We start from the raw sequence: 16,581 nt of genomic DNA on the forward strand, positions 1-16,581 counted from the left end.
ATACTCCAGGGCAGCCACATATGGTCAGAGGAGATTATAAGATACAGAGAATACAAGAACAGTGCTATATTTAGCAGTCATGGACTAGAGCAGGGGTGGGCAACCTCCAGCCCGCAGGCCAACTCTGGCTTGCATATGTGCATAATCTGGCCCGCGATAGTTTTCAAAATATATATACTTATGTATATTTTTGAATTAATGGAATTTCTGATGTAAATTTAGAAAATGCTCTGCGAATTGCTACAACAAATATCGATCCAGATATCAATTTACTGATAAAAATAAACAGTAACAAATCTCTCATTAAATATTATAAAAATAAAATATTGCAATTTTTCTTAATGGAATTGTATTTTTGTAATTTTATCTTAATTTGTATTTCGTTTTTCTTATTAATAAAATTAATTATATGTACGTGTATGTATAAATATTATAATAAATAACATAAAAACGTTTGTGACAATTTTTTCAATATACACCATTTTAATAATCCGAAAAATCGTGGAAAGCTAAAAAAAATTTGGCCCATGTGTACCTCACAGACATTTTATTTGGCCTGCTATTTATAAAGGTTGCCCACCCCTGGACTAGAGCCATGGTTAGCTCAACCATATGTACTAGCATACCCTTGCATTTGCCACTTGATTTGTTGGTCTCGTAAAAAGAATGTAACAAAGTAAATGGAAAGTTACTCATCCAAATTTTAGTAAAATATGCCATAGAAGAAAGGATTGGAAAGTCTTTTAAGGTTAAACTTGAGTGAGGCAGGACTGCACCTGTTATTTCTTTTTAACCTTCATAAATCATTTAATAAAATAATACAAGTTACTGATAAAGTTTAGTGTATAAGATATAAAAAATGGATTAATTGTTATTATTATATGTACATATCGTGTTGTTGAATAGTAGATGATAATTTCAAGAATATATGAATAGACTAGATATATGGGTAGCAAATGATTTGGCATAGCAATTAATTGCACTGAAATGAAAGTTATTTCTGAGAGGGGTTGGAATGTATGGTATCCCAAAATTTTAAATTTAAATATTATTTATCTATAATCCAGTTTAGTAAAGGCTTTTTAACTAAAACAGTGAAGTAGCTTTCTTCAACAATCAGTATCACTATTTGTTTAGTTTCACTACTTCACAGCAGTTTCATGTTATGAAAAGTTCTAATTATAAACTCGTGAACAATGAAAATTCCTGTTTTATCTTATTTTTTTAACACTAAAATTTTGCAGTAGTGTAACTCATTGAATTAATTTTGTGGTGTACCCATATGGTGATATTTCCAGAGATTGATATTTTTAAGTCATAATAAAATAAATATTATCCACTGTTATTTCTGATATCTTAAACTTGTTAATTTGTCTATTGCTTGTTTTCATTTTGCTTAAATAAATGCATTTTGTTATGAAAAATATGAGAGATATATATAGGAAAATAATTTAATTTTATATTTTATAGTTTAGCATTGGAAAAAGAGGCAGCCAAACACAAATCTCAGCTTGAAGAAGTAAGATCAGCAGCAGATAAACAAATTGAGGCTCTTCAGGAACAACTCTCTCATACTGAGGTAATTTACATATTTCGGTTAAAGATATTGAGAAAAATCTGACTAATCAAACGAGAAAATAATGTTACTTGCAATGTTTATGAAACAAGTTTCGTTACCCTAGACTGCTTCTGTCCTTGACTAGGCCAGTTTTGATTATCGAAAGTGTCTCAGGCAGAGTGAATAGGGAGCTTAACTCTGTGAGCCATTTGTGGTTTATCAGCCCACACAATATGAAAATCAGACCATGAACATACACTTATACATATTACACACTGGCATAATATCATCTGATTTGCTGATGTGCCTAAAATCTAACAACAACGAACTGTAAATTGGTTACCAGAAATGAAAACCAAAGTTTATGCAAGAATTATTCAGAAAATAAGTTAACAAGGACACATTGAAACACATTTATGTGAAAGGATGCAGCTACCTTTGTATTACATAAAGTTGCTAATCTGTTACTCATCTCAGGCCCCAAAAACGTTAGGGTAATTGGTGCACTGTGAAACTATATATTTTCTTGCACCAAAATAAAATTGTTTTGACACATCCACTACGAATACTGAATTAATGAAGAAATGTTAACATGTTTTTGTTGAAAGATGACCTGTTGCTAGTTGAGTACGGGAATATGTGCACACACATGTGCATGTATAGTACAGTGAGCACAGCTTAACTGTGTAAGAATGATGAAAAACAGAATTGACTCCCCTCTCTCTTTCTTCCCCACCCAAAAATTTAAGAGATTTTTTTAAATTTTTTGTTGTAATAAGAACAATTCTCTGCCTTAAGAGGCTGTTCAGTTTTAAAATAAATTTTACAGAGAATTAGCAGTCACACTAAAAGATGTTTTATGTTTTGATACTTTTCTGTGTTCTTCTGAGATTTAAAAAAAAAAAAAAAAAAAAAAAAAAAAATTCTAACTTAACTTTTCAGACCCACAAGTTATATGACAGTCACATTCCTGTTAAAAAAAAAAGCACTAAAAGCAAAAAGTAATTATTACACTCTGTTAGAACGAGTGTGACAGTCATATAACCTATGTGTCTAATAAATTTAATTGTTTAGCATAAGTAGAGGCATATGATGCAAGAAAGCAAGCGTATACAGCATCAGCCAACCTCCCCCCCATTTCACTCATCCATTTGCTCCAGAAGTTTGTCCAGTTATTCCTTGAATTTATTTAAGCTATCAACTTCCACAATGACAGCTTATCTCAGAAGAAGGCACAGATGTATCAGAACATAAAATAACTTTGTCACTTTATGCAAACTTTATTTCAAAATTAAACATCTCTTAATACAGAGTTACCCTTATTACAACAGTTTGAATATCCATATTCTGTGCTTTCAAAGCTATATTAAATTGTTTAGCGATATGGGAGGATGCATGCTTCCATCTTTGGCAAAGGATGCAAAGAAAAACAGCAAAGAGTTCTTTACCTATGTAAACTCTAGAAGGAAGGGGGTGAATCAGATTGGTCCACTGGATATCTATGGTTCAAGGCTGATGATCCGGCTCAGGTGGCTAACAAACTAAATGAGTATTTTGCATCTACATTCACCCAAGAGGAGTTATTCAGGGAGGGGAATGCCAGAGGTGAGTTAAACTCTGGCAGTGAGCTGGATGATTTTGTAATAACTGAGAGGACAGTGGAGGAGAAATTGTTGAAGATAAACATAAAAAAGGCACCAGGGGTGGACGAGATCTATCCAGTTATATTAAAGGAGGCAGCAAAGGAAGTAAGCAAACCCTTAGCCACAATTATGAGAGCTTCTTTGGACACAGGGGAGGTACCCATAGACTGGAGATGTGCAAATGTGACCCCAATTCAAAAAGGAGGATCAAAGGGAAACACAAGTAATTATAGACCTGTTAGTTTAACTTCTGTTCTAGGGAAATTAATGGAGGCACTGGTTAAAGAAGCACTGCAGGATCATCTAGACAAGACTTCAGTTAGAGCTCGGACACAGCATGGGTTTGTTAAGGGGAAGTCTTGTCTGACCAATTTGATTGGATACTATGATGTGGTCACAATGGAACTGGATGCAGGGAATAACTTTGATGTCGTATATTTTGATCTTAGAAAGGCTTTTGATATTGCTGCACAAATTGGAGCAGTAAGGCATTGGAGGCAAATTGCTGCTATGGATAAAGGGATGGTTAAGTGGGAGAAGACAGAGTGGCAATCAATGGACACTGCTCTTCATGGAGTAATGTTATTAGTGGAGTCCCTCTGCGTTCAGTGTTGGGTCCATTGTTGTTTTCTGTATTTATAAATGATATTTATGATGGTATATCAGGCTTAATGTCCAAGTTTGGCAGAGTTGTTAATATCACTAATGACAGTATGCTGCTGCAACAGGATCTAGAAAAGTTGAGCAGATGGGCTGAGAGGTGGAAAATGAAGTTTAACATTGACAAATGTAAAGTTCTACATATGGGAAGCAGTAACCCTAGAGTAACATATCAACTCTGTGGTACTACACTGACAATGGTAGAGAATGAAAAGGACCTGGAGGTAATTATGCAGGCAGATATAAAGTTTTCTGAGCAGTGCAGATGGTCTGCAAGAGCAGCTCATGGTGTCTTGTCAATGATATACAGGAATTTTTCTAGCAGGGATAAAGAGGTGATTATCCCCTTGTATAAGGCAATGGTCAGGCCACACCTTGAGTACTGTATTCAGGTCTGGAGGCCTCATTTTAAGAAGGATGTTGAGCTGTTGGAACGAGTACAGAGAAGGGCAACAAGATTAGTGAATGGAACAAAGGGTTGCTCTTACGAAGAACGGCTTAAGTTTTGCAGATTACAGTGTCTGGAGACTAGGCACCTGCGAGGTGATCTGATTGAGGTATAAAGCTTTGAATGGTTTGAGCATGCTCAATACTGATTAGATTTTTCCTCTTGCTGAGAATAATCACCTGAGAGGGCATAAATTCAAATTGAGGAAAGACAGTTGTAGGATAGATGTGTGGAAGTTTGCCTTTAGCCAGCGGGTAGTTGATTGGTGGAACAGACTTCCATCTTTTGTTGTGGAAGTTGATAGCCTAAATAAATTTAAGGCTGAGCTGGACAGGTATTTGGAACGAATGGAGGGGTGAAATCGGAACTTTTTTTTTTTTTTTTTTGGCTGATGCTGCATAAGTTTGCTTTCTTGCATCATATTCCTCTACTAATGCTAATGCCACTTATTTTTATTTTATTACTAATTCAGGAAGTGTCATAATGGATTAGAGCCAGGTTTTGTCATCAGTTTGTGAATAGGCACAAGAAGTGTGGCATCTGAGCAGGTGCTGTGATGTTGATACAGATTATTGAATGAAGTACATGCTCACAGTTTTTGTTGTGAAATTAAAATATATATTCTATTGTTTTTATGAATTTTATTTATATACTGCTTTTATTTTTCAGGATTTTCCAAAAATTCTTGCTGAATCTAAAGAAAGAAAAAGGGATAGTGAATTCTATAAACAGGCTTTCGGCCTTGAAGATACATTTCGGCAGGTAAGTGTCAAATTTTTAACCATACTTAAGATTTAAATATATGGAATATTTTCTTTGCTTATTATTATTATTATTATTTTAAGTTGTATGAAATCACTATATCAAATCTATATTATGTGTAAAACTCCCAATCCATCAAGAAATTAATGTTTTTATATTGGAATTTAATGTGTGGTGGGAGGGGTCTACCTTTTAGTCTTATCAACAGCTGAGATCCTTCTGGGATTATTTTTTAGCACTTTGCACCAGAATGCAAATTTTGTTTCACTTCTTCCTTCTCTCAAAGGAAGAAGGAAAAGTCTAGAAGCTTGAGAGAGAGGTTATGGGACACTGCCTCAGATGTGGGAGCAATATTCCATGGCAGGGCAGATTTGGAATTTGTATGGAATGAGTAGCTGTTTAGAAGAAAGTAATGCTGAGAGTGAAAGAGAAAACCCACTTTTTAGATGCAGAGGAAGCAATATTTTTGATGTGCTTATGTCAAGAGAGGTTAGAAGTCAGGGTAATCCTTAATATAGTTATGTGATCTTGTCTAGAAATCTGAATATCGTCGAAGATAAGCATAGGAGTAGAAGAATCCTTATTGTGAGATATAAGATAGGACTGAGTTTTAGAAGGATTGAAATTAACTAAGTTATATTTGCCCCATTGAACATTTACCTGGAGATCAGTCTGGTATGTAAATTAGTAATCCATGTGAGGTCATTAGTAATTGCAAAAGCCTCATCTAGACCAGCTGGGTCTGTGTGACTAGAAAATGTAAGCTAGCTGGAGATTTGAACATTAAAATTACCTCACTCTTAGGAAAGTTTGACTGGAGAAAGTCAAGATTCAAAGAAAGGAAGTAAAAGAATTCCAAGTGATTAATGGAGTTGGGAGGATGTTAGAGGTAACGGATGAATTGAAAGAATGGGGTGGAGAGATTTTAAGCCAGAGGAGATTCCAAATATCAGAGTGGGCATATGCGCACACACTCTGATATTTGGGATTCTGTCAAAAAAAGTGAGTGGGGCTTGATAGAAGTGGAAGTGAACTTATCAGAAAACACATGACATATCAGTACCAGAAATCTTATGGCACTGGAGGCCAGTTGGAACTTGGCCCTAAACCCAAGTTCCTACTGACATCAATTCAGGTCACAAGAAAGGAAAGCAGCCTTAGGTCAGTGACACCCACCATATATCTTATCTTTTGAGAAATACATCAACAGCAGCCCTCCAGACACTTAGCCAACAGCTTTAAGAACAGACCACAAGTAAGCCTTGACTGATTTAGGGCCCAAAACTGCCAATCAGCAGCACAGAAGGCATCATACCAGTATCAACTACTGTACCATAAATTGTTCTTTTATTCAGTGACAACCTGTGTAGTAGGAATTGAAGCAGGAGAGCATAGTAGAAAATAAGTGTATTCAAATTGGAATTTTTAGGTTCACTTAGCCTCTTTGTTTTCAGCAAACGTTTTGAGGCAACACTGTAATGTACAGGCACTCCTCGACTTACATACTTAATCCGTTTTTTTTTTTCATATACGTAAGCCATTTTTTACATAAGTCCAACTTCAGTCTTGTATATACAAAATACATGTACAGTACAGTACAACGCACCAAGATTATAACCCCCAACAAAGTTCATGTACAGCCTTTTATGATTTGTAACAGAGTTAAACAAGGCTGAAAAAACATACAATGAATAATAATATATAGTACAGTATTTATTCAAAATTAATTTAATCTAAATACGATACGTAATTTAATTTAATCTATGATCAAATCACTTTACGATGGACTCTCCAAAATAAAATACCATTCACTATACGATATGTAGTAAGCACTGGTCATTGTGATCATGTTTACGAATTGAATTGAGGCAACACTGTAATATACAGGCACTCCTTGACTTACGTACTTAATCGTTAGTATGTAATTGTATTAAGCGGCTATTTTAATAAGCAAAAATAGGAGAAATATTATCCACAGGTTATAGAAGTAGTAGTAGTAGTAGTGGCATGTGATGCAAGAAAGCAAGTGTATGAGCTTATGCAGCATCAGCCAAAAAAAAAAAAAAAAAAATCACACCATTCCCTCCAAATGCCTGTCCAGTTCCTCCTTAAATTTATTCAACCTATCAACTTCCACAACGAAAGATGGAAGTTTGTTCCAGCAATTAACCACCCACTGGCTAAAGGCAAATTTCCGCACATCTATTCTACATCTGTCTTTTCTTAATTTGAATTTATGCTCCCTTAGGTTCGTAATCTGAACAAGTGGAAGGATCCCATCAGAATTCAGCGTGCTCGACCCATTCAAGGCCTTATACACCTCAGTCAGATCACCGCGCAGGTGCTTAGTCTCCAGCCACTGCAATTTGCAGAACTTAAGCCTCTCTTGGTAAGAGGATCCCTTCATTCCCCTCACCAATCTTGTTGCCCTTCTCTGTACATGCTCAAGTAAATCTACATCTTTCCTAAAATGAGGCCTCCAGACCTGTACGCAGTACTCAAGGCGTGGCCTGACCATTGCCTTATACAGAGGGACAATCACCTCCTTCTCCCTGCTAGCAAAATTCCTATATATCATTGACAAAACCCCATGACCTGCCCAGGCAGCCTGTCTGCATTGCTCAGAAAACTTCATATCTGACTGCACAATTACTCCCAGGTCTTTTTCATTTTCTACCACCTTAAGTGTAGTACCACACAGTTGGTACGTTTCTCTGGGGTTACTTCTACCCATATGCAGTACTTTGCATTTGTCCAGGTTAAACTTCAGTTGCCACTTCTTAGCCCATCTGCCCAAATTATCTAGATCCTGTTGCAGTAGCACACTGCCATTACTGTCATTAACAACCCTGCCAACCTTTGTATCATCTGCAAACTTCGACATTAAGCCTGATATACCTTCATCAATATCATTGATAAATATACAAAACAACAGTGGACCCAACAGTGAACCCTGTGGGACTCCACTAATAACATTAGTCCACGAAGAGCAGCACCCATTGATTACCACCCTCTGTCTTCTCCCTCTTAACCATCCTTTTATCCATTGTAGCAACTTACTCTTAATACCATTCTGCTCCAATTTGTACAATAGTCTTCCATGCGCAACAGTATCAAAAGCTTTCCTGAAATCCAAATATATGATATCAAAATTATTTTTTGCATCCAGTTCCTTTGTAACCACATCTTAATATCCTATCAAATTTGTTAGACAAGACTTTCCCTTAACAAACCCATGCTGTGTCTGAATTATTGCTACAGTCTTGTCTAGATGATCCTGCAATGCATCTTTAACCAGTGACTCCATTATTTTACCCGTAAAATAATGGAGATATAGAGCACAAGTAAAGATATAGAGCACAAATTTACACTTTACTTCCTCCAATTAACAAAATTAAATGATGCGTGAAAATCAGAATATTTTCCACAGATTAGTAAAATAAATTTATGCTTACGTACATAGCTCAATTAATAGTGTAACTAATTGATATTTCTGTTCACCAACATTTTTTTTTTGGTTGTAAAATTTTAAGAAAATAAGTTATCAATTACAAAGAACACGGAATGCACAAATTGCAACTACCACAATACACGCAACTGAGATACAGAGTAACAACTTTACGAAGCTCAAAAAATAGGAACGAAGAGAAGATTCTGAAAATTTATTTATGTTTTTTATATGATTTGAAGATTTCAGTGAAGGGGAAGTACATTTCACCATAATAACATAAAATTCCACAGAATTACAGCAACTGTATCAATGCAAATGCAATAAGATCAAATTTATTACCCGTTTATAATTACATTACACTAACAGAAAAGCCCAATAAACCAGAAACTGCTAATTGTTTTTATTGTTTTATGGTAGTGACCTCCAGAAATCTGCTTTAGAAAAATATCACAAAGGTGTTCAAAATTGATTCTTATAACGAAACATAGCACCAGCTTTGTATGTATCTGCAAGTTGTATGTAAGTCGTTTATATATAATTAGAGGAGCGCCTGTATTGCTTTTTCAGTATTCTACAATGTTACTAGTATTTACTGCATACAGAGAAATGTCTTTTATTTTGATAATTACAATTTTGCTTGTTTGATTATTGTTCCCTTTGGCATCCATATCAGAAGAAAGTAACAATGGGAGTTGAAATAAATTCTATCTTTTTGGGTGCTAAGAAAATTATAGGTAAATGATATAATTGTGGTAAGAAAGATTAAAAGCTATGATTTATTTCAAGTAAGGAAATCGGATATAATAGTGATTTCAGTGAGCTGAGAGTAAGCACAGGTAAAAAATCTCTTTAATTAAAGAATGCTACATTTAAAAATAAAGTTTAATCAGAGGTTAAGTTTAAACATCTTCATTTGATCTTGTAGTTACATGCTATTTATTAATAATGTATTACCATATTTATGAATTTTATTAAATTAGATGGAACAATTTTCATTTTATGAGAAGCAAGACAGAATTGAAGTATTGAATTCTTTGCACTTGACAGAGGTGTTTAATAGTGTTACTTGGTAATGTATAACAGGCAGGTCACTTGAGAAGTCTGATTTTACAGCTGTAATTTATTGAATTTGGACATAAGTTGCAAATGAGTACTAGAAACAAAAACTTAGCTTTGGATTAAAAAATAAGTATAATAATATACATTATGTAGTTATTTTTAAATTTTCTTCTGATTATTTCATTTTTCTTAACTGAATCATACAATAGCTACAAGATAAGAGGAAACAGGCTGAAGAGGATCTTGCAGAGATGAATAGTGTTCTTGTTGAGCGGAACAGAGAGCTTGAAGTAATGTGAATGTTCATTTACAAGTTTAACTATAAAATAAGCACCCCTTTTAAGTTCATTTAATTTGTTGGAGCAAATTTAGAGTTACTAGGTTATTCTAATTCAAATACTTAAATAATAAGGATATTATGGTCATCATTCATTATTGTTATCATGAGAAAATACAGAATGTAATAAAGTACAAGTCATAAGGAAGTTTTATTAGATCTAAGAACCTGTAGAGGATATGAGGCAAAGCAAATCAACATAATTAGGTTGTTTCAAAACTAAAACCCACATAATATTTGAATTTACATAATGGTATCTATTCTAATGATAATGATGATCATAGTGATTACAATTAATTAAACAGTCACTTTATAAAAGATAGAGTTTTAGTACTTTTTATTTGGCTCAAGGCTGTCCAGATTGGCATCGTATGGGGCATGTGTGGCCTTCCAGTGGCTGTGTGTAACTTGGATATTAAATGTAATAATTGCATATTGTTGTACTTATTTATTTGCTATTTTATTTTATTTATGTTTTTAGCACTGTGGTCCATGGGTGAGTGTCTTGGATATTTTGGTTATCTTTAGTTTAGCCTTTAAGTATAGATGGTCTCCAGGTTACTGTGTTTTTTTTTTAGAGTTTTACACTGCACAGTTTGATTAATTTTAAAATAATATTCTGGAATGTACCGATGAAAGAATATGAGACTGTCTTGTCTTCTCCTAGTTTGTGCATTCAAAGAGTGAAAATACATAAAATAAAATGAAACAAAATAGGGTTATCAAAATGCTATGTCCTCCATTTCATTCATCCACTGAGGCTTTGTCTTCCTTAACAAGATGGTGCTTGGTGGAAAAATAAAATAATTTTTAATATAATTTTTGGGAATTTTTGTGGCTTGCACTACTCTTAAATAACTGGCAAAGAAGATGAAATATCCTTGCAAATTGGTTATAAGTTTTGTTAGTGATTTTCATTTTATTTTATTTCATTTTATTATTCATAGTTTTGCATTCTTCAAATATAAACAATCCTAAAATCACATGGGATAAAGTGCATCCAACTCCCAGGCAAGAAACTACGTTCTCTCATTTCCAATGTGAAAATACCTGTCCCCACCCTTCTGCAGAGCGGTTTGGTCTATCGCATCTCTTGCCATGACTGCACTAGCTGCTACTTTGGAGAGACTGGACGTCGGCTCGAGAAACGTCTCTCAGAACATAAAAGGGCGATCCGTTTGGCAGATGTGGAACACTCAGCTATTGCCGAGCATGTCTGGACAACCCACCACGACATTGACCCACACTGCGATTTCGTGGTTGTGGACAGGTCCCACCATTACCTACGGCACACCTGGTTGGAATCATTAAACATAAAATGCTCGGATACCTCTTTGAACAGGAACAGTGGTTGTCAAGTTAACCCCATCACAGAAGCAATAATTCTGTCCATAGACAAACGCTGGCCGCGTCACCACCATACGTCACAACCACAAACTTCAACCTTAAACAATTAGCCATGCGCCTCACGCACCAGCTTGGCAGTGCACATCTCCATTCTAACTGTCATTTAATATATTTTTCTGTTTAACTGAAGAAGGCTGTGTACTCAGCCGAAAGCTTTTTATATATTAAACCGTTCTTTGTATGTATGTTCTAAGTATATTAAACCGCTCTGAGGAACTATAATTTTCGTTTTAATAAGAGTTCAACCTATTACAATTTTTTTTAACAAGTGTATCTCCATCTTAAAATGCACTCATTATAGAATTTAATTATTTACTTTAAAAATGCACATTAGTTATGTTTCTGGCATAGTCGTCTTAAGAAAATTTATTTTTATTTCTGTGTGCATTGCAGCTGACTGACCTTTGCACTGGCTAGTAGAAGACGCCAGAGAGCTTCAGCAAGCATGTCTTTTTTTTGTTGATACTTCCCAAAATCTATATTTTTAATCTCTATGTTTATCATGTAAATGTTGTTTTGATTAATGTATGTGATTACCAACTAAGAAGTAATTTTAATTGCAGTGCATTACAATCCAGTCTAATATAGCTTGTAGATTGCAAGGTGATATATGCTAGCTTTGCATCTCTCTATACTCTGAGCAGATTTTCTATCTGCTAGATGTATGTATATTCCATTCCTATTTTATTTGAAGTAATTGGGATGAATCCAAATCTTTGTAGTATAAACATCTATTATAAAAATTAGTGTGTAATAATTCAGTTAATCCATAAATCTTTATAGAAATTATTAACAATTAATTCCTTTCTATATTATAGTTAAATACAGCAATGTAAGATGCATTATACAAAATGCTGAAAAATTAGTAACATTGCAATTTTATGAGAAATTGAAAATAAATTCTTTTCCTGCTTGCATTTCTGGGAGGGTTGGAAGAACAAAGAAAAGGTGACTAAAGGGTCTGAGACTATCTGACCAGAAGAAGACCACATTTTTTAAGGTAAGCTTGTGGGGGAATTAACTGATGTCCAGACCCAATGCCCATGCCTTACCTTCTCATAGACTCACCTGTTATTAGGGTGCCAGTTATATGGCTACCGAACAAATGAGGATATGCTGCCAGTATGGGTCTAAGTTGAACGAATTGCTTATAAGCCAAAAGCTATTACTGTGGTAGGACACAAAGCAGTCAGGACTAATACCGTTCATAGAATAATGTCACAAACAGGCTCCCACAAAGTTCGTTGTTTGGTTCTGTACTATTCCTGATATTTTTTTAATGAAGGTATTTCAAATTTAATGTTTAAATTTGCTTATGATACAAAGGTAGACAGGACATTCAGTAGCATATATTAATTCCACAAGATCTAGATAACCTATTTTGTTGGGCTTAGTGGTGTAACTAGGGTGAGGCAGGTAGGGAACATGCCCTGGATGCCAAATTTGGAGGATGCCTTTTTATGGTTAAAAAATGCAAAAATTCCAAAAGAACAGTTTTCAAGAGGCAGCATTTTTTTATTTGCCCTGGGTGCCATTAACCCTAGTTATGCCACTAGTTGGGCTGAAGAATTGACCATGATAAATGCAAAGGTAGATATAATTCAAGGATAACATACCATTTGGGGGATACAGAACTCAGTGGTTGATAATTAAAAAAATGTCAAGGTAATTGTATAGTCAAACATGTTTTCTGAGTAGAGCAGAGAGAGACTACTCTTTGCACACCCCTTTGGATTCTGTTAATGATATACAGGAACTTTGAGAGCAGGGATAAAATGGTAATTATCCCATTGTATAAAACATTGGTTAAGCCACACCTTTTACAAGTATACAAGTTTGAAAATTTCATTTTAGGAAAGGCATAAATCTGTTGAATAGGGTAGTGCAGAGGAGAGTAACAAGATTGGTTTTGGGGTACAGAAGGATAGTCTTACCAGAAAGGCTTTAATTCTCTAAATTGCAATGGCTGGAAACTATCTGTGTGGAAACTGAATATTGATGGCAGCTTTCCTCCTTCTCAACCAAAGGAGGTAGGATCTTTCAGTAAATTTAAAGAGTGTTGGACAAATTATTAGACAAGATGGGCAAATTAAATTGGTATTTTTTTTTTTTTTTTTTCTGGTGCTGTATAAACTTACTTCTTTGTATTATTTTCCAATTTTAAAATGCTGTCTATAGACTGATTGTCCATAATATAATTTGCCTTTAACATTAGAAAATATTATAACACATGCATTAAACAAATAATATCAAATTTAAACCTCAAATACAGATATATACAGTTATACCCAGTTATTTATTAACAAATAAAGTACAAATAAATAAAAGTACAAAACCAGTAGCTTTCGGAACGCGTGTCCCTTTATCAACTGATAAGTTAATATAAAATTTGAATACATTACAAGCAAATGTGGCACGTTAATCATGCGTCATTGTTGTAGCACGGACGTGTGCTGCTTTACGCCAGTGATCATCCATCAATAAAACGGTTGTTTCTAGGATGGGATGTAGACGCATGCCTTTCTGGCGATTTAATGCCTTAGGATTGTTTATTATGTTTAGTGACTCTAGCCATAGGCGGTGGCGAAAGTGTCGCGCGTGGTCCACTATCTCAAAGTCGCGCTTGGGGTCAAGATCGTGGTTGGTAGCCCAAAAATGTTCTGCGACCGCGGACTGGTCAGTTTCGGCAAGCCGGATTGCTCTGTCGTGTTCCGTGAGGCGATCCTGGAGACGTCTCGATGTCTCACCTACGTAGCAACTGTTACAGGCCCTACAGGTGATACGGTACACTACATTGCTGCGTAAGACAGGTGTGATAGGGGTCTTCACGCTGGAGACCCCTATCACACCTGTCTTACGCAGCAATGTAGTGTACCGTATCACCTGTAGGGCCTGTAACAGTTGCTACGTAGGTGAGACATCGAGACGTCTCCAGGATCGCCTCACGGAACACGACAGAGCAATCCGGCTTGCCGAAACTGACCAGTCCGCGGTCGCAGAACATTTTTGGGCTACCAACCACGATCTTGACCCCAAGCGCGACTTTGAGATAGTGGACCACGCGCGACACTTTCGCCACCGCCTATGGCTAGAGTCACTAAACATAATAAACAATCCTAAGGCATTAAATCGCCAGAAAGGCATGCGTCTACATCCCATCCTAGAAACAACCGTTTTATTGATGGATGATCACTGGCGTAAAGCAGCACACGTCCGTGCTACAACAATGACGCATGATTAACGTGCCACATTTGCTTGTAATGTTTTCAAATTTTATATTAACTTATCAGTTGATAAAGGGACACGCGTTCCGAAAGCTACTGGTTTTGTACTTTTATTTATTTGTACTTTATTTGTTAATAAATAACTGGGTATAACTGTATATATCTGTATTTGAACTATGGTCCCCAGTACTCCAGGCCCATTCGTTACTAAATTTAAACCTGTAATTGCACCATGGCTTTCTAGTCTGCACAAGATACAATTAGAAGAAATTGTTCTTGCTAAACTGTGTATTGAGCAGCGACCTCAACCATTCCTTTTTATTGATGGCTTTGATCTCCATTTATGTATATGTTGATGAATATTGCAGGTCTTTTAGCTATGCAATATGATTGATTGATTGCCCCCATTTTATCAATGACTGCTACACATTTATTTCTTTTGAGTTCTGATTTTATCAGATTTTAATTGACAATGATCATATATCTGGTTTTTTTAACCTTTTTAAAGAAATTTTTTTTTTACTTGTACTGTTTTGTTTAACCTGATTTTCTTTTATATTAGTATTTATTAAAATGGCAACTTGAACAAAGCTTATGTAGCATCTTCCATTAAAAAAAAAATAATAATAATAACAGTAATAACAAAAATACAGTAGTCAGTAAGTGTAACAGTAATAAAAGCTTATGTAGCATCTTCCATCAAAAATAAATAATAACAGTAATAAAATGTCTTCTAAGTCTTATTTATTTATTTACTTTTTCCAATATTTATCTGGTCATGTTTGAAATCTGTTACCCTACAAAGCTAGGTGGGAACTTGTTCCAGTAGTTCATTGTGATCAAAGACAACTTTCTTTATTATCTTTTCTTAATTTGCATCTATATTCCTTGTTTACATACTCCTAGAAAGAGAAAATATGCCTCCACATTAAGTTTGCTCAACCCTTTTATGGCCTTGAATACCTCAGTCAGATCCCCACAGATGAGGTCCTAACTTTGCAGTGTGGCCTGTTATCTAATTTCAGGAACAAGAAACAAAAAAATTGCACTCAGTAAATAATTATTATATTCCTATAAAAATATTATTAAGGAGTTTTATGTTGTATTGCTGATAATTAACTAATACCTTTTAATGTGAAAATATATAAACCAAACAAAAGTTTCTTCTATCATAAAAATAACTGTCACAGTATTTGGTTTTATACTTTTGATTTAGGTTCTCTATAACAACAAAATGGAAAGTAAATGTAAGCAATTTCAATATTTTCATAAATCTTATTTTATATAATGATAGTGATCACCTTGATACAGCTCTTGCATAGTTTGATGACATTGGTCAATATGTAATGTTATTAATGATAAATAAATAAAATATGATTTATAATGCAGCCTGCAAATATTTTCTCTCCTGTATTGGTCTTTGTGCCAAAACGGTTGCTTGTTTGGTTTTTGGGAGCATTAGCAACTAAGGCCATATTACTCCAGGGATATGTGGTGGTCATTTCCTGACCTTCCTGCATCTCCGTATTTGGTGGTCACGGGCTCGAACCCCGGTCTAATCAAGAAGCGTGTGCTATGCACTGCTGCTCCTGCCCACCTGGCTATGGAGGCACCAAAACAGTTGCTTACCACCTTTTGCACATTTTGCAGCTTACAGAACTGGAGCCTCTTCCTGTATGATTATTGCTGTGCATCCATAGCTAGTCTATTTTTAATATTTTATATCCTTCTATGCTCTTTTATACCCATTTCAGCATGTTCATATTTTTCCTGAAGTGAGGCCTTCAGACCTGTATACAGCATTTCAAGATATTGTCTGACTGTTGATTTTTACGGCAGGATAATTACCTCTCTCTCAACTGGCAAAATCCCTCTATATTAGCATACAGTGTAAGCAAGTGGCCAGGAAGGCACACGGTTTTTTATTAATTATTTACTGTGCCTCTCCATCTTTTAAGGGTTAAGGAAGTTATAATTCTATTATACAAGTCAGTGGTGAGTGTTATATTGACATTACAATACTTTGCAATTA

The 16,581-nt window shown here is 35.1% G+C and overlaps 1 protein-coding gene across 1 annotated transcript in view; it reads left to right on the top strand.

Moving 5' to 3' along the window:
• Positions 1-16,581, top strand: part of LOC150087822 (uncharacterized) — a 316,716-nt gene that overhangs the window by 13,204 nt on the left and 286,931 nt on the right. The window contains exons 4-6 of the mRNA XM_090369929.1: positions 1,471-1,579; positions 4,979-5,071; positions 9,791-9,871. Coding sequence (XP_090226055.1) covers positions 1,471-1,579; positions 4,979-5,071; positions 9,791-9,871 — 283 coding nt within the window. The remainder of the gene's footprint in view (positions 1-1,470; positions 1,580-4,978; positions 5,072-9,790; positions 9,872-16,581) is intronic.

Source organism: Mastigoproctus giganteus, chromosome 3 (assembly GCF_048544385.1).
Source record: "Mastigoproctus giganteus isolate SK-2022 chromosome 3, ASM4854438v1, whole genome shotgun sequence".
In the NCBI taxonomy this organism is placed as follows: domain Eukaryota; kingdom Metazoa; phylum Arthropoda; class Arachnida; order Uropygi; family Thelyphonidae; genus Mastigoproctus; species Mastigoproctus giganteus.